General features: G+C 53.4%; 10 protein-coding genes across 10 annotated transcripts; 5 read left to right on the top strand and 5 right to left on the bottom strand.

Moving 5' to 3' along the window:
* Nucleotides 1-1,030: 1,030 nt before the first annotated feature.
* Nucleotides 1,031-1,297, top strand: QC761_502470 (uncharacterized protein; the record flags this gene model as incomplete). The annotated part of the gene is made up of 1 exon (XM_062879483.1): nucleotides 1,031-1,297. The coding sequence occupies one exon, from the start codon at nucleotides 1,031-1,033 to the stop codon at nucleotides 1,295-1,297; it is 267 nt and encodes an 88-aa protein (XP_062730351.1).
* A 2,432-nt stretch (nucleotides 1,298-3,729) lies between these two features.
* QC761_502480 (uncharacterized protein) lies at nucleotides 3,730-7,906 on the bottom strand (the record flags this gene model as incomplete). The annotated part of the gene is made up of 3 exons (XM_062879484.1): nucleotides 5,427-7,906; nucleotides 3,982-5,356; nucleotides 3,730-3,912 (listed from the first exon to the last, which is right to left on the bottom strand). Exons 1-3 carry the CDS (start codon nucleotides 5,702-5,704, stop codon nucleotides 3,730-3,732), a joined length of 1,836 nt encoding a protein of 611 aa, XP_062730350.1. The 5' UTR covers nucleotides 5,705-7,906.
* Nucleotides 7,907-8,843: 937 nt separating this feature from the next.
* Nucleotides 8,844-9,611, top strand: QC761_502488 (uncharacterized protein; the record flags this gene model as incomplete). Its single annotated transcript, XM_062879485.1, has 1 exon — nucleotides 8,844-9,611. One exon carries the CDS (start codon nucleotides 8,844-8,846, stop codon nucleotides 9,609-9,611), a length of 768 nt encoding a protein of 255 aa, XP_062730349.1.
* Nucleotides 9,612-9,767: 156 nt separating this feature from the next.
* Nucleotides 9,768-11,568, bottom strand: pnk1 (DNA kinase/phosphatase Pnk1). Its single transcript, XM_062879486.1, has 3 exons — nucleotides 11,325-11,568; nucleotides 10,307-11,260; nucleotides 9,768-10,239 (listed from the first exon to the last, which is right to left on the bottom strand). The coding sequence occupies exons 1-3, from the start codon at nucleotides 11,524-11,526 to the stop codon at nucleotides 9,929-9,931; spliced, it is 1,467 nt and encodes a 488-aa protein (XP_062730348.1). The 5' UTR covers nucleotides 11,527-11,568; the 3' UTR covers nucleotides 9,768-9,928.
* Nucleotides 11,569-12,728: 1,160 nt separating this feature from the next.
* QC761_0073350 (uncharacterized protein) lies at nucleotides 12,729-13,729 on the top strand (the record flags this gene model as incomplete). The annotated part of the gene is made up of 2 exons (XM_062872733.1): nucleotides 12,729-12,779; nucleotides 13,589-13,729. 2 exons carry the CDS (start codon nucleotides 12,729-12,731, stop codon nucleotides 13,727-13,729), a joined length of 192 nt encoding a protein of 63 aa, XP_062730347.1.
* Nucleotides 13,730-13,810: 81 nt separating this feature from the next.
* HGT1_2 (high affinity glucose transporter) lies at nucleotides 13,811-15,620 on the top strand (the record flags this gene model as incomplete). The annotated part of the gene is made up of 4 exons (XM_062879487.1): nucleotides 13,811-13,859; nucleotides 13,930-14,173; nucleotides 14,243-15,420; nucleotides 15,484-15,620. 4 exons carry the CDS (start codon nucleotides 13,811-13,813, stop codon nucleotides 15,618-15,620), a joined length of 1,608 nt encoding a protein of 535 aa, XP_062730346.1.
* A 620-nt stretch (nucleotides 15,621-16,240) lies between these two features.
* On the top strand, nucleotides 16,241-17,128 carry QC761_502510 (uncharacterized protein; the record flags this gene model as incomplete). Its single annotated transcript, XM_062879488.1, has 1 exon — nucleotides 16,241-17,128. The coding sequence occupies one exon, from the start codon at nucleotides 16,241-16,243 to the stop codon at nucleotides 17,126-17,128; it is 888 nt and encodes a 295-aa protein (XP_062730345.1).
* On the bottom strand, nucleotides 16,435-17,939 carry QC761_502520 (uncharacterized protein; the record flags this gene model as incomplete). Its single annotated transcript, XM_062879489.1, has 3 exons — nucleotides 16,435-17,054; nucleotides 17,141-17,367; nucleotides 17,426-17,939. The coding sequence occupies 2 exons, from the start codon at nucleotides 17,937-17,939 to the stop codon at nucleotides 17,210-17,212; spliced, it is 672 nt and encodes a 223-aa protein (XP_062730344.1). The 3' UTR covers nucleotides 16,435-17,054; nucleotides 17,141-17,209.
* Nucleotides 17,940-19,242: 1,303 nt separating this feature from the next.
* QC761_502530 (uncharacterized protein) lies at nucleotides 19,243-20,462 on the bottom strand (the record flags this gene model as incomplete). Its single annotated transcript, XM_062879490.1, has 4 exons — nucleotides 19,243-19,376; nucleotides 19,441-19,575; nucleotides 19,642-20,307; nucleotides 20,378-20,462. 4 exons carry the CDS (start codon nucleotides 20,460-20,462, stop codon nucleotides 19,243-19,245), a joined length of 1,020 nt encoding a protein of 339 aa, XP_062730343.1.
* Nucleotides 20,463-20,804: 342 nt separating this feature from the next.
* QC761_502540 (uncharacterized protein) lies at nucleotides 20,805-23,087 on the bottom strand (the record flags this gene model as incomplete). Its single annotated transcript, XM_062879491.1, has 1 exon — nucleotides 20,805-23,087. One exon carries the CDS (start codon nucleotides 23,085-23,087, stop codon nucleotides 20,805-20,807), a length of 2,283 nt encoding a protein of 760 aa, XP_062730342.1.
* Nucleotides 23,088-23,637: the final 550 nt, after the last annotated feature.

The raw sequence follows: 23,637 nt of genomic DNA, 5'->3' as shown, positions 1-23,637 counted from the left end.
GTGGCGAGCCAGATGAGCCTGATAGGCCCTTGTTCGGTGAGCACGAGAGAACACAACGGCGATTGGATTTGGTGGTAATATAATGACCTCCTCAGAGGCCAGGAGCCGAGGAAGGAAAAGAACAATGGGTCAGTTCCAATTCAGGACCTAAAAGAGAGAAACGGGGAGCTTCATGTACTCGAGACAAAGAGACCCATGCCTTGCGGGACAGGTGGGCGCAGGGCTCACACTCAGGGTTCGTGGCAGATCCCAGTTGGGAGGTGGACAGACAGCTCGTTTAGTCGCAATCATACACTGAGAAAGCTTCGTGGCGTCATGATGTTCTTGCGTGACCGTTCGCCTTGTCCCATGTCGACAAGACAAGGGGCGGAACTGGGGGGTCACGCCAAGGTCAACAATCTAGACCGCCAGAGACCGTCAAGAAGCGGTGGAGGAGGCTGATAAGCATTGGGAGGTGACGGGCTGAGACACTGGAAGGAATGTGGCTTGTCTGCGCCGTGCTTGGCGTCAACCTCCCCCGCAGCGGCACAGCCTTACGAGCACGCCTTCACCCATCACCTGAGATCCCAACATGCATGTGGCTGCTCCAAGACCTCAACTAGACTCAATGGAACAGCAGCAAAGATCGTCAGACAACACCAGCCTGAAAGAATCACTTGATGCACTGTACTCCCGGTTTCCTCTCCCGCCAGACACACGTTCCATTCGTTTGTTGGAGCTCGAGGCGCCACCTCCCAGCCACGAGTTAAACCTCCCACCTCAGCTCCATGGCGACCTTCGGGTAGTCAGTTTTGATGACAGCCGGCCGTCTTTCATTGCTCTTTCCTATGTCTGGGGCGGGAAGCGGCCATCCCCAACCACGCGAACCATTGTATGTCATGGCGTCCATGTCGACATCACTGAGAATTGCTATGCGGCCCTCTGTCAGATACGACGGCGTCATGGGTACACCACACCTGCAACACTCTGGGTCGATTCAATATGCATCAATCAAGAGAATGAACAGGAAAAACTTGACCAAATTCCCTTGATGCAGCACATCTTCTCCCTAGCACAGTCGACCTATGTTTGGCTGGGACATGGCAATGACCGGAGTGATCTAGCTATGGAGTATCTATCGCAATTAGCAAGATTCGGCAGGCAGCTACCGCTGCGTATCTGTACTGCTCCTGATGCAGCAACCGCGAGGGCTGAGTCTGCGAGGTATAGGGAGGCCGTGTGGGAAGCGATGAGATGTGAGCTCCTTCATTCTTGGGGCGTCCTGTATTTTGAATCTTCTTCGATGCTAACAAAATGAATGCGTAGTCAGGTTAAAGCATCGTGAGCCGGTAACCCGCAGCGTTGATCTCGACCAGGTGCTTGATCGCGAATGGATACACCGGTCATGGACATTTCAAGAATTGATTCTGGCTCGCCATTTAGTCGTCCTGTGTGGCACCAAGGAGATCTCTTGGGAAGAGCTCATCAGTGCAATCAGTCTCATGGCACAGAATAGCATGGGCAGCTTCAAGACGATGGCTGAGCTTGAGGAGACGGCGGCGTCATACCCCGTCAGCCCCTCGGTCCTAGCCCACTGGCAGTCCATGATTGATCTCTGGCTTGGACTGCCGCGGCCTTCCAATGGGTTTGAATCTTCACGAATCCACGTTTCGGGTAACAGGAAGTCGTCTTTGAGAGATGACATTATTGCTTATTGGGACAGGTTTGGCGACTCACCTTTACTCTTTCGACTGTTTCACTGGACCGTCGCCGCAATTGGGCTAATCTCCGCGATAGGCGCATGGGCCTATCTGACGAGGGTGTTCGTGCAGATACAAGTCTTGACTAGCTTTCGGGCTGGAGCCCCTGTCGTGCTTGTCTGGTTTGTGATGACAGTATTGGCAGGCATCCAAACCAGAAGACTGTATCTCGTTTGGTACGGGATCGGCTTTGGGCAAGGACAGTCATGGCTTCGTGACTCGGCTACAGCAACCGAGACACTTCAGGCTGCTGAAGCACTTGATGGCATCCGGGCGACTCTGCGGGAGCGGATCAGCACACAGCCCCAAGACAAGGCCTTCTCCATCTCCGGCATCTTACAGACTTGCGGTGCCAGCCCCTCGCCACCCGACTACTCTCTTTCAACATCGGAAACCTACCTCAGCCTGGTGAAAGATCTTCTTGCATGGAGACCAGAAGCACTCATCATGCTGATGGATGCCGGTATCAGTACAGCCTGCATACGTGATCCCAGTGCTACTGAGACCATATCGTGGGTGCCAGACTGGAGCACCCCTCGACCCAGCGCGTGGCTGACCTCAAGGTACCGCCTCAACAACACTTACGACATTACACCTGGGTACGATTACCAACTGCTAGATCCATCAGCTCTTCTGCTAGCCGGGACCTTCAACGGCACGGTGATGTGGGTTTCGCAGCCGTTTGCACCCACGCATCATCTAAAAGGGGCCGAGTTGCACCTGGCCCTTGCTGCAAACCTTTACACATTGCACTTCTGGCACCTGACCATCTTCAAAGACCTCTTCCGGGCCAGACGCTCCGACACAAAAGAAACCTGGAAGACTCGCCAGTTCGCCGTCCTGGAAGGCTTGGTCCGGTCGCCAAACAACAGCCGGCCGGAATACTGGCACATACCGGAAGACTTCCCCGACCGCAGAGACGACTTTCAGGGCTTCTCACAGCTCCTGGAGATACTCGACAACCTCTCGCGTCCGTCCGACCTGAACGACTATCAATCTCTCCACGACAGTCTTGCCCTTGACGACGATGACAATGGCCCATCATCCTCTTCCCCAATCCTCCCCGAAGCCACTACCGAAGCGATATGGGACTCGGTCCTCTCGAAAATGACCAGGGCCATCTCCATCCTCCGACGGAACAAAAAAGCCTGGAGATACTTTTTCAAAACCTGCAACCAGCTCGCCCTCGACCAGAGGAATCTATTCATCATGAGCGCAAACGCCTACAGCGACAAGCTCATCGGCAGTGGTCCCCTGAGCCTGGCAGAGGGTGACAGCATATTTCTCAGCGGAGGCATCCCCACGCCCATGGCTCTGCGGATGGTGCCCTCGTCTGAGGCCTACTTGTCTGGCACTCGAGCGGACAATCGGTTCAGGGTCGTCGGGGCTGTGTTTGTTCACACTCTGACAGGTGAAGACGGCAGGCTTGCTGTGGGTTCTGCGTTTGGTAATGACGGTCGGGATCATGTTGTTCTTGTGTAGCAAAGCGGCCGGCGGCCGGTCCCCATATCAACTGATTCAGGGGTTTGTTTACTTGAGGGGGGGTTCCAATCCGTCCAATGCAGTGTTCAGCCCAAAGAAGACAAAGTTTTCGAAGGCCAGCTTTGTTGCCTGTTCTTGTTCCTCTGACTTGCTCCTCCACCCAGAGGATCCTCGCGTCGCGAAGCTTCGTATGTGCTTGCCGCCTCATCCGGTATCTGCTCACTCTTCAGCAACTTGTGGAGGAGAAAACGATCCGTTTATGCCGGTATGAGTCATTCGCCGGTCCCAACCGCTCGGGTTTTGAGTTGATTAAAAGCAACCCCAGAGCTACTCACGTTTCCCGCGGAAGCTTGTATTGCTCATGTTCATTATTAAATTTGATAATACTTTGCATCCAACCGATCCGGGTATCTTGAACGATTGATAAATTACATGTGCGTCTTGTCTCCTTGCACGGTTCGGAGCGACGTTCACACCATTTTCTTCATTTTTCTTTCTTTTCTTTTGCTTACGACATATCAATCATGCCATCGTTGTAGAGCATGCCGGCAATGCTGGCCGATGTCAAGGTGCACAGAACACCGCAGAAGAAGGCCGAGATGGACACCTTGACGACATCACCGGACCGCTTGGGGGAAATGGCGGAAAGAACACCAATCTGAATGCCGAGGGAACCAATGTTTCCGAAACCCTGTTTCAACATGTCAGTGTCAAGTCCCAACGCATGCTCCAAGATCTGAGACCAAAAAAAAAAACTTACGCAGCAGGCATAGGTAGCGATCAGCTTGGAACGGGGAAGCATATCGACGAACTTCTGCTTGGGGTCGACGAGATCGGCAAAAGCCTTGAACTCGTTGATGACCACCTTGGTGCCAATGAGCTCAGCCACCGAAAGAAGATCCTGCTTGGGCACACCCAGCAACCAAGCAACGGGATAAAGGCAGTAGGAGAGAATGAGCTGGATGGACAGGATCTTGTTGTTCTCGTCGACGAGGAGAGGATCAGTCACCATGCCCCAGTAGCTGCCCCACCACTTGAGGAGACCATTGATCAAGGCAACGAAGGCAATCGTGGTCAAGAGGCAGGCTACAATGGTGGCACCAATCTTGAGACCGAGCCACGAGCCGTTGGTGAAGGCGTGAAGAGCGTTGACAGTCTCCTCATCTTCCTCGTTCTTGGGCACCTCGACCTTGCCCATGGTGATGGGCTCCTCCGTCTCGGGCCAGCGCATCTTGGACACGGCGAGGGTGGCAGGAATGGACATGATGCAAGACGACACGAGAGCCTGGGGGTTGAGACCCATGCCAATGTAGGCCACCAAGACGGAACCAGCAATGGTGGCAAAACCGCAAGTCATGATCTGGTGGATTTCGGCCTTGGTGAGATGGTTCATGAAGGGACGAATCAAGACTGCCGATTCACCCTGGCCAATAAAGGGGGTGGCGGACGCGACGATGGCTTCGGCGCCAGACACTCTCAAACTCCAGAAGAAGAAGACGGCAAACCTCTGGATGAACCAGGCGAGGAAGCCGACGTGGTACAACATCTGGACGAGGGCGATGAAGAAGATGATGGCGGGAATGACACCGGTCAAGAACCAGTTGCTGTTGGCCAGATCCTCATCCGTCAAGAAGATCAAACCGTCCTTGGCGAAGCCGAGCAGGGCACGAGCCATGTCCGAGATGAACTTGAAGATGTCGTAGCCCGCCTTTGTGCGAAGGACGAAGATGGCAATGATGTACTGGGACAGCATGCCACCAATGACGGTACGCCAGGGGATGAGCTTCCAGTTTCGCGACGTAAGCGTCAGGAGACCAAGCATAACAATGAGACCGAAGACGGAGATGGCCCGGTTGGCGCGGGTGTTGTCACCGGTCTCTTCAGGCACAAAGGTGCCGATCAAGAAGACGGCGACGGCGATCAGGGCGGCAAAAATGTGGTGGAGGTGAGTAGGCACTCGATCGTACACTTGGACAGCCGTGTGCTTCCAGACGGTGCGCACAGGGCGCATGACCAGAGACGATGGAACAAAGTTGAAGAAGATGCGAAGACAGATGGCGATGTAGATCAAGGAGGGAATCAACCATCCCTTGCCGTCGGTGTGTCGGTACTTGACGAGGCCATAAATCCACCATCTGCGGGCATCACATATCAGTTCGGTGCACTCGACTCCGGAGAGGGCTCTTGTGTGCTCTGGTTACTAACACGGTGAAGACGATAAACAGAGCTACCTGGACGACCTTCCAGAAAAACCTCTCCACAAGCCGCAAGATGACGGTAGGTAGCGAACTTCTCCCGTCGCCGCGAAGGGAGCCAGCCTGGGTGCTCTGCTTCTCGGGGTCGGCAGCATACTGAACGGGGGCCGAGGCGTTCTTTTCGTCTGGGTATCCAATGTCGGTGCTGGAGCTAGACTGCTGCTCAAGGGCAGTGGGCTGGGCCGAGTAGGGAGGAGCACTGGGCTCGATGTTGTCGTTGGTCGCCATGGCAAGAGAGAAGAATCTGAGGAACAGGGCGGGGACGGCGGGGAAGGGATGGAGGCCTGGAGGACTGGATCTGATATGAGAGCTCAAGCTTTGTCTCGACGTCCGCTACCAACAAGGTGGTTCGTGGAACGGTGAACTGAACGCGAAAAGGACAGCAGCCGGCGAGCGAGCGAGGAACCAAATCAGACACTGGCCTGGTCAATCAAGTCCAGAGGTGCAGGCGCCGAGGGGCGACGGTAGAACTTTAAATGGCCGGGCTGGCTCGTGAGCCCGTGGTGCTTGTAAAAAGCGTAACCCTAGATAAGGCGATAAGGCGGGAGATACCAGGTAGGAGAGGACTGAAATCAGCGAATTGCACAGTGGAGACCTGACGAGACATCCCGGTGACCTCGTCTCTCCATGGGAACCAGGTTTAAGGGACAAAAGGATTACCAGGAAGAGCAGTCGGTGGAGAAGCCGGAGCGAACAAGAAGAGGCAACGCAGGGAACCGACGGACCACAAGCAGGCACAGGCGAGAGGTGGCATGTAGCATGTAGCATGTAGCATGTGGCATGCGGCCTGTGTGTATGTGCTGTGTGGTGTATGTAGGCAGGTAGGGTGGTAGGTAGAGATAGAGTAGTGAGAGTCTTTTCGGTGTTACTTCCGACGGGCCAGACGCTGTGCGCCCAGGATGGAGGAACCGCGGCGATGGAAACATGGAAGGCCGTGGCGGATCTCGACCTTCAACCACCAGCGGGAAAGGTGAGGGTGGCCAAGTGACTAGGGCCGACGATTAAAGCACTGGTGCCGGGACAAGTGTCGGTCGAGTTTTCCCTACAAGGGAGGTAGGCACATATGGATGAGAGTGCTTGTTGGGAATCGGGAATCCCCCTATCGCACATACAGTGAATTGGCCAATGAGCAGCACGGATGGGAGAGAACGGGCACGGGGCGAGGGGCAAGGTCGACGAGAAAGCCACCGGCTGCTGGCCAGTCGCCGTTGAGATGCTGCCGCAAGTTCGCTGATCGGTCGACCAAAACTGAAGCCAAGAAACACACGCAGGAGCCCGACTGCACCTGACGTCGAATGCCACCTTCTCAATCGGGCGCGCCATCGGTGTATCTTATCAAAAATCCATCTCGAAAAGTGGCCACCGCGATGCCCACCGGAGGCTTTACCTGGTCCGCGGCTGACGTCAAGTGGAGGGCGGCACAGATCTCAGTCCAGGAGCAGATGGCAAAAATAACACACTGCTCGTGCTATTGTTCAGTGAGGGTTATTCGACGGAAGCCCGAGGGAAAAGCTGTTGTTGAGATTGTCGATTCTGCCGTGTTCTGGGGGGAACGGGACGTGGAGCTGAAAAATTGGCAGTGTGGCCGGTGACGGCAAATTCCACCTTCCGTTTCTAGAAGCCTGCACTGGGCTTCCCTGCTAGCGACAAGCCGAGCGCCCAAGAGGCCACCAGCGGCCGAACCCATGTACCCCGCAAGTGCCGAGCCACCAGGGGTCAAGCCACTTCCTGCATTGGGTCTCGTGCCATGGAGACTCCCGATCCAATCGTTTTCATCTTGTTCACTTTCCAACGGCTTTTACACTACGTAGACACGAAAACAATACGGAGGCTTTACTACCCAAATCCCAGTCCGTTTTCCCTCCAGTTCGTCCCATGCGAGATACAAGATCTGGGGAAACCTGGAGGGGATAATCAGGAAGCATCATGCGAAACCGCATCACATGTCCGGCCAGACCCTGAGTCTGCTGTGATCGGCGAGCTGTGAGATTCTGCGAGATAAATGAAAGTGTGGGAGCTTCAGAGATATCCAACAAGACGCCCACCTGCTCCAGTGCACTGGGTGTGTGGGGACAACCACATGTCAGTGTCACAGCTCTCGCTTATCGATCCTGGAGTGTGCCATTGACATTACCGCCGTGTTGGAACTGGGGTTTCCAACAAAGAAGGTGATAGCAGCTTACCAGCGGGTGCATTCGCGAGCCGTGTCGAGATAGCATTGCAGATAATCATCGATATGCACACCGCAAGGCGGCGATGTCCGGTTCTGTGGTCACGCAGTATCAAGATGATCAGATTGCAATGGTAGCCAGGCGGTGGTGGTGGTGGTGGTGGTGGTGGGATGGTTGCTATCAATGCCTGGACTCTGTACTCACTCAGCCTCTCAGGCCGCTTTGATGTTGGCGAGCGTATCCATGATCCATACCAACGTGCTCTCACCTGGCGGGCCGGTCCGAGACACTGATCGTCAAGAGTGCAATATCAATACCACCTTTTCAAAGGTTACCTTGCAGAAGTCCAAGCAAGATGGAATTGTTCTTCAGTCTCCAGTCTCCGGCCGCGGTCCATCCGAACTTTGGCACCATGATAGCGGCCCGAGCTGAGCTTTCCGCTGACCGCCAACCTCACCGAATCTGCGGTTCCCGGCGGCTCCACGGCTCCCTGCTTTTGTCAAGAGTGCAATGCGCTTGCCCGCCATGACAAGTCAGCTTGTACAACTGGCTATCCGGCATATAATATTCCAGAGGTCACGAAGCGGTACGTGCTTGCCACCCCGGCTTCTGACATCCGATGAAACAACCCTGGAGCCCAACACTCCGGGGCACCGCCGCAATGATGGAGGGCCCAGTTCGCCTTCGAGTCAAACTTTTCGAAAGCTCATGCTGCTTTGTAGAGCATGAGCCACCAGCCGTCTTGCCGTCACACCTGCCCTGACCACCAACCTCCAAGGCAACCGACAATGCTTCCATTGGCTCAGGTATTCCAACAATACTTGGTACCAGCTGCCTACCCAAAGCGGCCACCAAAAAAACAATACCGGCTACACCAAGCATGTAGTCACCAATAATGGCGTATTATGAGGCTTCATTGTCCCCCATGAGAGAGTGACAAATAGAGTCGGGATATCGGTTTGACTGACTGTTCGACAGCAACGGTAAGTGAGCAACCCATCTTCTTTATCAACTGTATCGCTGATATCACCAGTGACTACCAGAGCATCTTCTCTCACGACCACAAGATAGTCCCCACTCCGACCTTGGAATTCACAAATGGATAAGCCCTCACTTGCTCCCGTCGATAAAAACGCCTCGGCAATTTCGAAAGGGCTGGCCAGTCGGAGCCGCATCAAAGACGAACCTTCCCAGAAATGCCCGACCACGCCTACCATCGTCAGGAAGGGCCCTTCAAGGCTCCCAATAGCATCAACATCAGACAGTCGCGCCGCGCCACCCAAGTCCTCAATCAAGTCCTGCAACAGGATCAAGTGACGGCGGCCAAATGCTTCCCCTGGCAATGTCCCCCTCCAAGTCCGAGCAAGAAGAGGAAGCCCATGAGTGCGATGGGCGCCGTAATCCTCGAGGAATTTCATCAAAAGCACGCGGATCACGTGGAGCCCTTCTCACGCCCGGCCCAGTACCAGTCACGGCCAGCTCCGAGTCATCACATCAGGCCACCCTTCCAGGGTCTTCTTCACTCGGGATCGTCACATGTCTCATCAATGACACCTCAAGCTGGCAACGGCCCATCGACGACGACATCTCGCCCCGTGACACATGTGTCTACCGCTCCGGTTCATGGTCGGCCAGCTCACCATCACCAGGCAATAGGCTCGCACTGGACGATAAATGATCAACAACTGCAGGTCGCGGCCGATCCCCCGACAGAGCGGTTGGCAGCCTCGGCGGCCAAGACAAGAATTCATCAAATCCTTCATCGTGACGGCACTAGAAGGGCCGCGAATGGGAGAGGGAAAAAGGTGACGAGGGTCGGAGGGTCAAGCCTCAAGAGGCAGATGTCTGTTAACAACGGAGATGCCCGTGAGGAACTGGCTCGGCTGGCCGAAAGCCGGACTGGTGGTAATAACGGCACCGTCAGCAGGCCCTCCAAGAAAGCCAGGAAGAGAGTAGGCAAGTAGATGTATGTAACGCTTGTTTTCTGCTTGGAGTTTCTGTTTGGTGCTTTTATTAGGAAGGAACTGGGACTGTGGCTGCATAAAAAATAGGCGTTTGGATTGAGGAAAGGTAGTCACCAGGATTTGATCATTTCGGATAGCATTGGCGGGATGGGCTTACGTGATTCTCATGCATAGCAATGTTGGCTACCTGATCGAAGGGCCAAGGGGTATGAAAAGGGAAATTTCACCCAAAACCCCGATGGGGCAGGGAAAGAGATCATATCCTGACAAACCATTTTGCTGACAATCATGTGAAATCGTATCTTCACTCACCGCACTTACACCCAATACTTGCCCCAGATGGCGTACTCTTCCTTGGACCCCTTAAACTTGAACTCCACCTCCGTGATGTCGTCGAAACCCTCCTTGTCCTTGGGCTCCTTGAACCTTGACTTGAAGCCGTTGAACGCAAGCTGCGGGAGTAGCTGTCGATCTTCAGGGTTCAGACTCTTGTTGAGCGCCCTGACCGCGCTGTTGTGCTCGCACAAATGGAGGGGTGTCTTGAACCACACGCACCGGATGGGTACCTTGTGCTTTTTGGCCAAATCAACCCACTGGGCGCGTGTCTCGGGGTCTGCATTCGTGTTGTCTATTGTCAGGTCAACATTATCATGCTCCAGGGGGTAAAGCCGGGGGGGGGGGCAGGGTATACATACCGATGACAACCGACTTCCCCTCCTTGAGCCACTCCGCAGCAGTCTTAAAACACTTGTCCTTGCTCTTTAGCAAATCCTGGTTAACCCTCTCGTAACCTAATGGCTTGAGCTCCTTCCAGAAAAAGGTGCTTTTGCCTGCACCAGGGGGGCCAACGAAGAGGACCATCTCCTTCTCGTGCTTCTTCTCAAATCTTGGTGTCTCTTCCTCCTCCTCGGGCAACGGGAAATGCTCCAGGTCGAAATCCCGCTTAAACTCCCTTGACTTCTCCCCCAAAAAGTATTCTTCTGGCGTGAGGTACTTGATCCCGATATTACTCGCCAAATTCCTGTCCGAACAGCTAAAGTCCTTGGCCTGCCCTTTGAGCTCTGCTGTCCTACCGCCCGCGTCACCGACAAAAATGCTGTTCTCCCGATCTATCTCCTCCTCTGGGAGGCTGTAATCTTTCTTAAGCTCCTCCCACATGCCCGGCCGAGGCTTTCGAAATATGTCCTTGCCTGTCGCGGCGTATAACGTGACAGGTATCCCGAGCTGTCCCAGGACAGCATTGCATTTTGCTTTGAAGCCGGCGACGCGGTTCTTGGTGAACTTGACGGGGGCTTTAGTCTTGGGGTCGGGATGGAGGGTTAGGCCGCCTTGGTTGGTGAAGATGACCACTTGGTAGCCTTCGTCTTGGTAGAGCTGCCGCAGGCGGGCGGGGACCGACTCGTGCCACCATGTCCAGTCTGCAGAGTCACCGGCGTGCTTCTTGCCCGACGCTGTTGCTATAAGGGTTGAGTCGAGATCAAAGGCAGCGATCTTCCTCCTTTTGATGGCCAGGGCGTCGGGCTCGGTCTTGTCGTACTTGGCAACGAGTAAGGTGGCAGGAGAGTTGTCGTCGGGACTTCGTTCTGACCAGACAGTAGGCTCTTTCGGCTTCTGAGAGGCGGGCGTGAAGAAGCTGGCTACGGCACTTTCTACACAATGTATCTTCTTAGTGACTGGGGCAAGAATAGGACGAGCGCGAGCATGGGCACATACTCGAGATGGCAGTTTGGACTTTGCGCTTCAGCGGAGGCGGAGATATGGATCGGTTGTCGGCTGAACGCTTAAAGGACGGTTTTGACGGAGACATGGCAGATAAAGCGACGCTGGCGGAGAAGTGATTCACTCGATGTATTTGCGATACCCAAAACAACAACGACACGGGCACGGGGAGAGCTCTGCCAGAGAGGCGCTGCATTCAGGTTCAAGGTTGCGGTGCTGAGAGCGCCAAGCCTGGATTGACGCGCTGGGAAATGCGAAAACAGCTGACCTCATCCAGCAGCCAGCAGCCACCAGGGTTCTCACAGTGCTTGGCACGTGGTTGCTCCTGGCAGCACTTTAAGGTAGAAGGGGATAGGGTTAGCTATTACGTCCCCTTGGGCCCCTTAATTAAGGCAACATGCACAACACCATGCATGCGGCAAATATTCCCCTGGTTTCCAGCCATCACGTATGTAACAGCAAGCAGCCTCTGATAAAACAACTGAGAACAACGAAGGAACTTTTGGCGATGCAGGGGTTTTTCCCTCTCCCATTTTCAAAACAAAACATCAGTGCGATATGACATGGAGTGGCAAACAAAGCCTACCTGTGTCACAAACTGAACAAAGTTGTTAAGATACTTGAATTGAGACTGATAGGTGTATTGAATAGACAATCCGCGGATCATGTGGTATCCAGGTAGTCAACTCACCGTCTTTTTCGTTGTGCTCCCCTATCATTCTCCATCCTGAACAGATTATGGCTCTCCCTTGGCTACCAGTACGAGACAGGTATTGCATTGTGTTTACAGCATCATATGACATCGGATGCAAAAGAAACACCGGCACATACCGTGAAAGCCCTCATGACAGGCTGAGAAAGAAAACACGTGAAAAATGCAAAGGTGCACGGTTTTCCTCGGCTTTTGGACACGTCAAATGCTCTCAGAGATGCGAATGCAGTCTGGCACTGTCAGGCCGACACACTTAATATCCCATTGATAACATGACCATCGAAGCCGAAGGTCCGTCGGTGATTTCAATCGTTAAAAGCCTCATCCGACAATTCACTCGTAATTCTCAAGCTAGGTAGGCTCCGGGCCGTCCCTTCTTGTCAACAATCCCGCTCCTTTCTCTGTGACATCATGGTTCAAAGTCGCCACCTACCACGTATCTCTCTGAATTGCATTGTATACAGCATTGAAAGCTGTCACAGATGCATGGAGTTTGTTGCCGCATCCGGGCCCATGTCCACTTCAAATTATCTTGGACCATGAGTTGTTGATTGTCCGCCATCATGACCTCTTGACATCAAAGAACGCAACGATGTACGGTGTACAAGCTATTCATTGCATTTATCGCCCGAAACCCCGTTCATGCTGAGGCACCTTGGTACCACCGCCCCTGTGCACCGCAGACCATGGCTGATGCTTACACCGACTACAAGGCGTCCAAGTCAAGAGAAACTCGGGTACGGGGTCGATCTTGCCTCTCCTACCTGAGAGCCACTCACAGAACCTGCTGACGCTATGGACAACTCAACTTGGATAGGTTAAGGTAGGTCGGGTCCGGGGATTGTTTGCGGGGAAGATGGGGGAAACAATTCTTTCTTTCCAGCCCGTCGGATAAGGTTTGAAGAAGAGCCGCCGCGGTATTCGGCCGAGCGAGACATGGTGATAATGCAGCATCGATGATTGGAACCTGCACAAGACTCTATACTGCCGTGACCGCACCACAGAAGGCTGGGTGACCTGGACAAAGAAAGCCGACACTGTAGGACAGCCAATCAAATCACTCCTTCCTGCCGGAATGGGCTACCGACTTACACGGCATGCCCTCGGAGCAACTGAGCCTCGTTCTCCGTCTTCACCGCCTGACTTGGCCTCTCGATAGAGGCTGCAATCTCGGGGAAATGAGCTTAGGAGACCGGCCGAAAGAAAGCTGGTCGAGGGCACTGGAACTGACTTGCTCTTAAACTGCCCCATGACCCTGTAGTTTTCTCAGACAGGCTAGCTCCAGGTAGGTATATATCGTGGTGTCTGTCAGCGGCCAGCCCCAATCCGAGCTTCAGTCTGACCCAGTGACCTGTCCAAGGCATGCAAACATCGTCACTCGCCTCACGAGCTCACCCAGATCTGTTTGCTTTTACGTGGGCACATTGTCAGTCACAAAGAGGAAGGAGCGATCTCTTCCTGTCTTTACCAACAACACGCCCCCCCCCCCCACACGCGTCACGCATTCAATGCTTCCCCAGTTGATTCCCACACCTGTTTGCCCCAGTACCCCACCATTGGGTTCCTGTGGTCTCCTTCCACTCTGCAGGCCCGGTCTCTGACCTTTCCGACTCCATCATCACAACTCTCTTCCTTTTCCTTTGGCCAGCAACCTAGAACCTCTAGCCGTACTGCCTTCCGGACCTAAGAACTTCACCCTCCCCTAACCGATCACCTATTCTCCTTCTCCTTCTCTCGATTCTGCGGCATCTAGAGGCAAGATCATAAGATGTGGAAGATCGGCAACATATACTTCATCGCCGCCGTGGCGGTGATCGGTACGTCTGAGCCCTTTTCTCTTGGACCATTCTTCTCGTTCGGACTTGTCTAACAGTGGAATCATCACAGGCGGAGCCTTGTTTGGCTTTGATATTTCGTCCATGTCGGCTATCATCTCGACCCAACCCTATCTCTGCCAGTTCAACCAAAGGGGCCATGATGAGAATGGCCTCTGTCTCGGACCCACGGACGACGTTCAGGGTGGTATCACTGCTGCCATGCCCGGCGGCTCTTGGCTCGGCGCTCTCGTGTCTGGCATTGTCTCGGATGCTTTTGGGCGCAAGACTTCGATTCAGCTTGGCGCCATTATCTGGTAGGTCGCAACTCTTCTTGGACTTTGGTGTTGCTGTGGTGGAGCTACGGACTGACCTGCATCGTCCAGGATTATTGGTTCAGTGGTTGTATGCGCTTCGGTCAACATTCCCATGTTGGCCATTGGTCGCGTCATCAACGGGTTCTCGGTCGGAATATGCTCTGCCCAAGTTCCTGTGTACATCTCTGAAATCTCCCCTCCTTCGAAGCGCGGTCGTCTCATCGGTTTCCAACAATGGGCTATCACCTGGGGCATACTCATCATGTTCTTCATCTGCTACGGCAGCTCCTTCATCCCGGGCACCGCCGCCTTCCGTCTTCCTTGGGGTCTTCAAGCTGTTCCCGCCGGCCTCCTGTTCCTGGGACTGGTCTTTCTTCCGGAGTCCCCCCGCTGGCTCGCCAAGAAGGATCGTTGGGAGCAAGCCGTGGAAGTGCTGACGCTGATCCATGGAAAGGGAGATCCCAACTCTCCATGGGTCATAAGGGAGCTTTCGGAGATTCGAGAGGTGGTGGAGTTTGAGCGCGCCAATGCTGATGTCAGCTACTTTGAGCTCTTCACTCCCGGCATGATTAACCGAACCCAGGTCGGCGTCTTTACGCAAATTTGGTCGCAGTTGACGGGCATGAATGTCATGATGTACTACATTACCTATGTTTTCACCATGGCAGGCCTGTCCGAGCCTGGTACCAACGCCGTCCTTCTCCCGAGCGGCATTCAGTTTGTCATCAATGTCGTGATGACCGTTCCCGCCCTCCTCTGGATGGATCGCTGGGGTCGCCGACCGACTCTCCTTGTGGGCGCATTCCTGATGTGTTTCTGGCTGTGTATCAACGCAAGCCTCTTTGCCGTCTACGGCCGCGCGCCCTACCCCGGAGAGTTCACCTCGACGGCAGAGTCGATGGCGGTGGAGGGACCGCCCGCCAAGGCTATCATCGCCGCGACTTACCTGTTTGTCGCCTCATTTGCGCCCACCTGGGGTCCTGTCTCCTGGACCTACCCTCCCGAGCTGTTCCCCCTTCGTCTTCGTGGAAAAGCGGTTGCCCTGTGCACATCGGCAAATTGGGCCTTCAACTTTGCCCTGGCCTACTTTGTTCCTGCGGCCTTTGCCAACATTACCTGGAGGGTCTATGTTATTTTTGCGACATTCTGCGCAGCCATGTTCCTGCATGTATTTTTCATGTTCCCGGAAACCGCCAACAAGCCGCTTGAGGAGATTGAGGAGATGTTTGATGATACCAAGCCTGGCTGTACGTTTCATGCCTTCCTGTTTCTCTTCGATTCCTGCTAACCATTTTTGTTTCGCTGAACAGCCATCAAGTATATTGGGACTCCCGCTTGGAAGACCAAAAATACGCGCAATCTTGCCCTCAGACAGGAGCGCAACGAAACGTTGTCGGCGGAAGAAAAGATGGGTGTCTCTGGAGAACACAAGGAATCAGCTGCTTGAGCATTTCTTGTAGTCCGACTTTTTTTTTTTTTTTGTTCTCGGGCATTTTACGGTTCGAACTGGCTGGGAGAAAGGCTTGTTATCATTGGGACGAAGTCTAGCCACGAATTCACTTACTCCTTGGCAAAGGCGCATACCAAATTTGAGGGCAAGAGGACATGGGAAGCCTCCTCTGCCATGACGTAGCAAGATTAGCAGCAAACCTATGGGGTTATTTTACTCGGAATTATGAGGTAGCATGGGTCATAGGTTACGTTTTCGGCATCTACCATACATCAACAAGTTGATCAACTTTAACCCTGGAGGTGCCGCTTGATTGCAGGTGTGATGATGACCACCCCCAGATGTGGACCTGACGTGAAGAAACTGACAGAATCAAGGCAGTTAGAGAGGGTTCTTGTCATAGGATGCACAGACATGACCCTTCGCAAGACTGGCGTCATGTACCGGGATGCATCTCCCTGTTCCAACCGCAAGAAGCTCGGACAATACCGATTACATCAAATACTTGTAGTGCCTCTCTTGAACCTGTTCAGACATGTGTTGAAAGTTCGAGTTCCTCAATTTGATGTGGATAATTTGAAACGGATTCGGTTGCTCATCCAGAGCCCAAGGAAACCATGGCTGCCCAAGCCGAACAGCATTTGTCGCCCCATGAGAATACGCCAGTAGCAGCACCAGAGGAGCCATCAGCCAACACAGACGCTCCTCCCTCTGGCATGGCGCAAAGCGCGCCAGAAAACCTTTATCACACGACACTGACAATCATCGAGCACCACGAGTCGACCTCTGGAGCCACCCGCACCCCTTATGTCCTGGGAACCCACACCGATCTGGACTCCGCAAAAGCCTGGGCCCAGGTGGCCCTGAAAGAGTCGCTCAACTACTCGCCTTCGGACTTCACCAAGTTTGTCACCCAGTCGAGCCTCCATCCGTATCAGGAATGGCCCTACGGCGACAACATTCAGGTGTACGCTCTGTCCCCCTCGGGACAGGAATTCCTCGTCGGCGTCGTGACCAAGCCCAACGAGGACAAGCTGCCTCATCACTCCCACCCCGGAGAAGGGAAAGAGGGCGCCGGCCCGACGGTCCCGCAGCACGAGACGGATACCTGTTGTGGACATGATGATTTGCATTACATCTTGCAGACAAAATGGGATTTCAAACATGCCAAAGGGGACAAGAACAGCACCGCGTTTCAGCGGACCGAGCTGGCGGGTTGCTGTGTGCCCCGGAAGGAGGCGTTTGAAAAGGCCAGGAGCTTGCTGCGCGGGGAGAGGGACCGGGGCATGTTTGCGCAGTATGACGAGCGGGAGACGGGGGATGAGGAGAGCGAGATTGACGAGAGGAGGTGGGTGAAGGGGTCGGGGTGGCCGTTTGGGGAGGAGGTGGTTGTTCATGCTGTTGGGCACGGTGGGGAGAATTATGAGGTGGCTGTCAAGTCTGTCAGTGGGGCGAAGAGGAGGAGGAGTAAGCCTCGTCTGGAGATGAGGGAGATGGAGCGTTGAGGATCGTATTACTTTCCATTGCTCTTGGCGGTGGTCAGATTGGTGTATTTCCATGATTTGGTCTATTTGACAATGAAGAACTCAGACATAAATAACCCTGTGCCAAAACTTCTTCCACTTCCCTCTTCTCATCATTGCGCCGCTGCCTTCGCCCTCGAGGAATAACTCGATCCTCTGCCTTGCGTCCTCGGGCATCTCACCTATGCTGTCGTTGATGAGATCAAGGCATATTTTCGATGCTATTTGTTCAGTGTGTCAGCAGTTTCTGAATCTATCTCGACTCCAAAAGCAACTCACGAATCGAGGTATCGCCCCCTTCCAGAGCCGCCCTCATTCTCGCTGAATTATAGCACCCGAACCTGTCCTGCACCGCCAGCATCTGCTTCCATAGGATTGCCGTATCCAACTCTTCCTCTTCCTCATCGTAGTCCCCAACATATCCGTGGAATGGCCGAGGCTGGCTGCTCCTCCACGACTCGGACCTCGACGCCGGCCTTTTCTGGCTCGAAGTTCGACTCAGGCTGCCATATTTGTGCTGATTTGGTGATAGACGGTGGTGGCTTGGTTGAAGGTTACGGAGGTGAGAGTGGTGTGTCTGATGGCTAGCTGTTGTCTCCAGCAGTGGACACGGCGTGATGGCGTCGTCGTCGAGATCGTAGCCGCTGTTGCTGCTGGCTGAAGATGCCTTGCCAGAGTTTATCCTCGAATGGCCGGGGTGGTGTTGAAAATCCGACATTTCTAGATCTCCGGGTGGTGATGACCTGCGGTGGTGGTGGTGGTGTGAAAAGTGGTATCTTTTGAAAAAGGGCATGGTCGCGGCTGAAGTTGGGACGAGGTCAATGATTTCTCTATACAGGGTTTTGGCCAGGGGTTGATGTGTCTGGATAAGAATGACGACAAGAGTGAAATCAGATGAACAAAATATGATCTATTCCAACGGGGGCACCGACAATTTCAAAGCTGGGGTGAAAAAGCAATCTTCATCAAAGATCGTGGTACACAGCCCCACATATCTCTGTCCGTTTGCTATCTGCTCACTTTCTTTCCCGAATGCAGCTTGTCACAATCCAGACAGCCAGCCCACAAAATGTTTCTGTCGCGGTTGGAGGTGAAAATACGCGAGACAAAGAAAAGCCTGAGCAACCGATTGGTGAAGCGAAAAAGAAAAAGAAAAAGCAAAGATCTTTCAAATTGGAAAGCTGAGTAAGACGGTCTGCCTTACCTGTGGCACCATCCCGTGACAACCGGGTCCGGATGCGGTTCCGTCCTGTTCGGTTTGCAATCCCCCCCCTTTTTTTTTCGACGTGTGGGGGCTACCTAGTGTTCCCGAATGCAGGATTTCTGAGCGGTACTTTTGAACAATGAGACAGATATAAATTAGAGATAGAGTTGGCAGTATGCTTCTCGAACAGTGCGCTAGGGCAAGAATATTGATAAAGCGGGATAAAGAACTGTCAGCCCTTCAAATCTTAGATGACCAGATTGTCGGTATCAGCAGCAAACCGTCGAAACAAAGAAACAGCAACATCCAGACGAATGCTTCGTCCTTGATAGAGCACCAGACCCTATATACACCACTAGAGTCGTAAGAGTCGGGTGGCGCGCATGGAAAATTGGCAACACAAACGGTGGCTATGCCCCCTTCAACCATACTTCCAACGCCGTCACGCGTCCTCCCATGACGACCGCCCCGTCAGCAATCAGATTCCACCCATCTCTTCTTGTCCAGGGCGATGCTGCACCCAATAGTCTACAGCATGGCAGCCAATCAACCATGACACAACCCCACCACAATCCCAAACCTGCCATCTCCCAGCTTTCGCTGTCTTGCCTGCATGAGACCCGCATGACGATTGGAAATTCCAGCACACCAAATCACACTACTCAGCCGATGCCACGACCGCGCGGATGGCCCTGGGATCTAAGTAATTGAGGCTGTGTCAATGGCGCCCGGCGTATTTGGTCCGTTGGGTGTGCCTGACTGCCGGGCCTAGACCGTTGCTGCCCGGTGCCCGAGTCTTGAATCAGGAATTCGTATTTTCCAACGGGACGGATGATTTTGGGGCAGGGTAGGTAGGTAGAATGTGCATGACTCTATTAGTCTCAAGAAGTAATCAAACTGTCAGGGCAAACTTTTCTCCCACCAACTCCTCGCTCAGCCTCCATAGCCTCTCAGCAGCAACAGGGTCCTTGGCATGGTGATGTGGCTCTGTGAACTGGCAATCTACCAGATATAAACCTTTGGTATCTGTTCCTCTGTCAGTTTCTATTATCTGTAAGATGGGGGCGGCACAAAAGAAGGCAGAGCACACCGTTCAAAGCCGGATCCAAGGCGGCAACCAACGTGGTGGATGAGCCTTCATCAGGAGATTTCCAGTACGGGGCCACCTTGTAGAACTGTGCCGCCAGCTCTTCGTCTTGATCTCTGCTCAAGTCGGTCAAGATGCCTGTTGAACATGGTTCGTTAGCTTGCTCATAGACCCAGAGGTGAGAAAGAAAAAAAGATGACGTACTTCCTGGGTGCAGCGTATAAGCCGTAATCCCCTGAGACGGCAAGTATTTTTGCAGATAGAAGGTAAACAGGATATTGGCTGTCTTGCTCTGCGCGTACGTGACGATCCCGTTGTAGCCATCCTCAGTGCACTTTGCAAAGGCCCCGGCCAACGGCTTGAAATGGTCTTCCTCTGGCGGGACTTCTTTTCCTCCTTCAAAGTTGTAATCCGAGAACCGAATGGGAGACAGCCTGTGGCCGGCACTGGTGACACTGATGATTCTGGTTGCCCCGGGAGGGTTGGTTTTGCCTGCCTTGCGCAACAAAGGAAGAAGGAGGTTGGTGAAAAGAAAAGGCCCGATATGGTTGGTGCCAAACTGCTGCTCGATGCCTTCCGGTGTCTTTTGGCGGGTCACAACACAGATTCCAGCGTTGTTGACTAGAATGTCCAACTTGTCTGTGAGCCTGGAGACTTCGGCGGCCGCTTGACGGATGGACTTTTGCGAACTGAGGTCGAGAAGGACAATCTCGAGTTTGACAGATGGATATGCCTCTTTTATCTGGGAGGCTACTTCTTCGACGCGAGCTCGGGTGCGAGATGCAAGAATGAGAAGCCCTGGGGCCTGAGAGGCAAAATTAAGAGCAGTCGAAGATCCGATCCCTTTAGGACTGACGCCGGTGATCAGCACTGTGGTTGTTAGCAGCTGATTGACAGGCTGAGTTTCGACTTGATAAGGCCGGGTGTGAAGAGGACGTACCAGTCTTTCCTCTGATCTGGTCAGCAAACACCTTGGCCACCTCCGATCCTAGCGTTTGCTGGCCAAAATCCGTCCGGGAAGTCATCCTGAGTGGATACTCTCAATGTAAACAAACCGATGTCTCTTCAGGGGTGTTACCTTAGGTATGCAGGTTGAAAGTTCTGAATCAGCCTGCGGAAGGGTCCAGGTCTTTTATTCTTGGTGAGCATGGCAGGCAACCTACCGGCACAGCGGTTCATCTTTATCCGCCACATTCTCAACTGGTAGTTGTCGGCAATTGTTAAATAGCCATTAGCCTGGATGGTGGTCATCTGGGGACACTAGGTAGTCCTACCCCGCACGCTTGACAGCACCTCCAATCCCCCATGAAATCAAGCCAGAGCTTTATCGGGAAACGACGTCCGCCGACGAGGTGAGAGGCTGTCGATTAAGCCAGTTCGATTTCTCGAAGCTTAAAGCCTTCCTCCTCCACAGCTTCACCGTTCATGATGCCATGAACATACGCCTGTCCCACAAGACTCATCACTTCATTCTCTCCCTCTTTTTCTTTCCGTTCCTCCTGGTTTTCTTCTCCAATGTCACATCCCGGATGGCCATGGCGCAGAATAAAAGGCCCCTCTGCACCAGCCAGAATCGCAACAACATCTCCCACTTTGGCGCTCGCTGGCCCCAGTCCAAGATACCCCTTTTCCGTCAGAAACAACTTGCGCTTCCCGTATCTCTTATGAAAACTAGCCGAGAACCGCTCATCGTTTTGTCGAACGAGCACCATGTCATGGCCCTTCTTTCTTCTCATGACATAAGTTGGGTTGTAAAAGAACTGTTCCAGCTCCTCCCAGTTTGGTGTATTTGGGTTGTCTTCCGTCAAAGCCAAGATCTGGAGTTTTGTCAGAGTATAAATCAACCAGCCATGCCGATCAGAGCTCAGGAATCTCGGTCTCTGGCAGAGATGACGCAGGATTTCCTCCCGGCCCAATGTGTCGAACTCGGCGAATGTCCACTTTTCTTTAGCCTTACCCAGTACATCCATAAAGCCTGTGCAGCAATCCGGTGGCGGCCCAGGATCACCTCTGGCTTCCTGCTTGGCTTGGTCCTCTGTATATGCCTCTGACTCAATCTCTGCCCTGACCATGATCATCGCTGACAATAACTCTTTGAAAAGAATCCCATAGTCCTTCGGAGCAGGGACAACAGATTCAGAAGTTTGGTTCGCGCACAGGGTCCTCCAAAGAACCTCTGTTCGTGGCTCTCCTGTATGTTGATAGGGTTGCGAGAGCAACATGCACAATTCAAACCAAGAGGGATCAAGCAAAACAGAGGAGTTGACGTGGTTCGTTCTGTCATTTCCCGTCTCCACGATGGTGTCAAATAGGCAGCCTTTCAACTTCAGGCGGTCCCAGGACGATGAAGGCAGAAGCTGCGGTGTCTTGTTCTCCACCCCAGCCGCGCAGAAGAAGCCATTTGAGCACATCATGTTGAAGTATGGCAGTGAGAGATCGGGCGTCCATGATGGGGAGGGTTTGATCCTTCTGATAGAAGCGTCTTGAACACATGACAGGATTTGCAGTGACGAGTAATGGTCGATCATGTGCTTGGTCGTCAGTGCATAGATAAGCTCGACAGGACTGGTGTAATCCACAGCCATCTTTGCCTTGAGATCCGTCTTCATCAGCCCAAACATGCCATAGACTTTATCGCGGGGATCGGTGGCTGAAAAGATCCAGGTATCGTAGATGAGGTTCTCAAAAGTGATCCTAGTCTGTGGTTCCGGTGCCGAGGTGCCATAGTAGAAATCTCTCCAGCGGGCCAACTGGACGGTATTGTGCTCCAAGGCAACTGCAATTTCGTGAGCTTGCATGAAGAGAGTGCTGGGACTGAAGCCCAGGACTTTGCAGCGAGCCTCAACGGTGCGTGCTGCTGTCACTAGGACTTCCCAGCAAATCTGGTGACTGCCGCACATCAGAGAGAGCTCTCGGGAGAGGATGACCTCCTGGACAATCCACAAGCGGGAAAACCACTGTCTTTTGAAAAACGCGGCTAAACTGCACCACTCCATCCAACTAATGTAGGGCACACCACTCGCCGTGTAGACATCAGGTTCTTGCTGGCGAAAGGGGGTAATATTGCTTTGAACAAAGACGTCTTGGCGACATGCTGCCAATTTGGAAATGGCCTCGACAGCGTCTGTGGTGTACTGATCTCCACGACCCAGCCAGATGATTGTCCGGGCCGCTTTTCGGTACACATCCCCCATCATCTGAACCTGGAAAGCCCGCTCTTCGAGATCATCTTGGTTGATGCAGACAGCGTCAACCCAGATCCGGAATTCACGGCTGCCGGGTATTTGGAAGGGACTGTCTTGCTGTTCGAGAGAGCTCTGGAGCTCCTGAAGAAAGTCGGCCAAGTTGGTCTGTATGTAGATGCTTTTTCCGTGACAAACAGTCTCGGTTTTTGACTCGCTGGTGTACTCGCCCGAGACGGTGTTGAAGTGCTCGGTGAAGTCCACGCCATTGGCATGAGGGTTGCCCCAAGTATAGGATAGGGCGTAGAAGAAAGGGTCGTCCGCAAGATCGATCAACTCGAGAGAAATGCAGAGCTTTCCCTCTTGTACACCCTTGATTTGGAGCACCCTGATGGATGTTGCTGTTGGAAGGGGTTTGTACTGGTAGCGTTGGTGATCATCGGCCGTCACAGCGGTTGGTGACCCCATGTTGATGGATGGTGGTGCCTGGATTAGTTAAGGTATGGGTTTGCTTTCTCCTCCATGTCTGTGAGAGTCCCGAGCACAGATGGTGAGGAGAAAGGGGTTGGGTCGGGTCATTCCTGTCCGACTTTGCTGCTTGTGGGAGCCAATAGTTGTTCTTCTGATGCTGGCTTGTCTCCACCAAAGGATCCTATTCACCACAGCCAAAGATGCCATGCCATAGTGTAGCATTACTCGGATAATTGCAAATTCCTTGAAAGTTGTATATGTATTGCTGACTATGCAGATATCGATGCCATATGGTCAGTGCAGGCCCTCGTCGCATGATCGCAGTATCGTGTGTAGGCTCTTTGCGAAGGTTTCCAACATGGAATAACCAGAAGTATGCCATTGAGCGGAAGCCGGGCATCGCTGCTGGAAGCACGCGGGTCGGAGGTGACTGATGCAGTTGCTTGCTGTTGTTGGCAATAGGCGGGCGCGGCGGGTGCTTGACAGGCAAGCTGCAGTGCCTAAGGTAGTGGCGACGTTGCTGTTTTCTTTCCAGGAAATTCAGGTG

The sequence above is a fragment of the Podospora bellae-mahoneyi genome, chromosome 5, assembly GCF_035222275.1.
Source record: "Podospora bellae-mahoneyi strain CBS 112042 chromosome 5, whole genome shotgun sequence".
Lineage (NCBI taxonomy): Eukaryota > Fungi > Ascomycota > Sordariomycetes > Sordariales > Podosporaceae > Podospora > Podospora bellae-mahoneyi.
Note: the sequence above shows the minus strand (reverse complement) of the source record. Positions and strands in the feature narration are given on the sequence as shown.

Excerpts from the sequence above, each read along its gene's own strand:
- pnk1 (XM_062879486.1), bottom strand. The coding sequence starts at position 11,526 with ATGCAGCGCCTCTCTGGCAGAGCTCTCCCCGTGCCCGTGTCGTTGTTG. Across the intron at positions 11,261-11,324 it reads AGTCCAAACTGCCATCTCGA|AAAGTGCCGTAGCCAGCTTC; the intron begins GTATGTGCCCAT and ends TACATTGTGTAG. Across the intron at positions 10,240-10,306 it reads GGGGAAGTCGGTTGTCATCG|ACAACACGAATGCAGACCCC; the intron begins GTATGTATACCC and ends ACCTGACAATAG.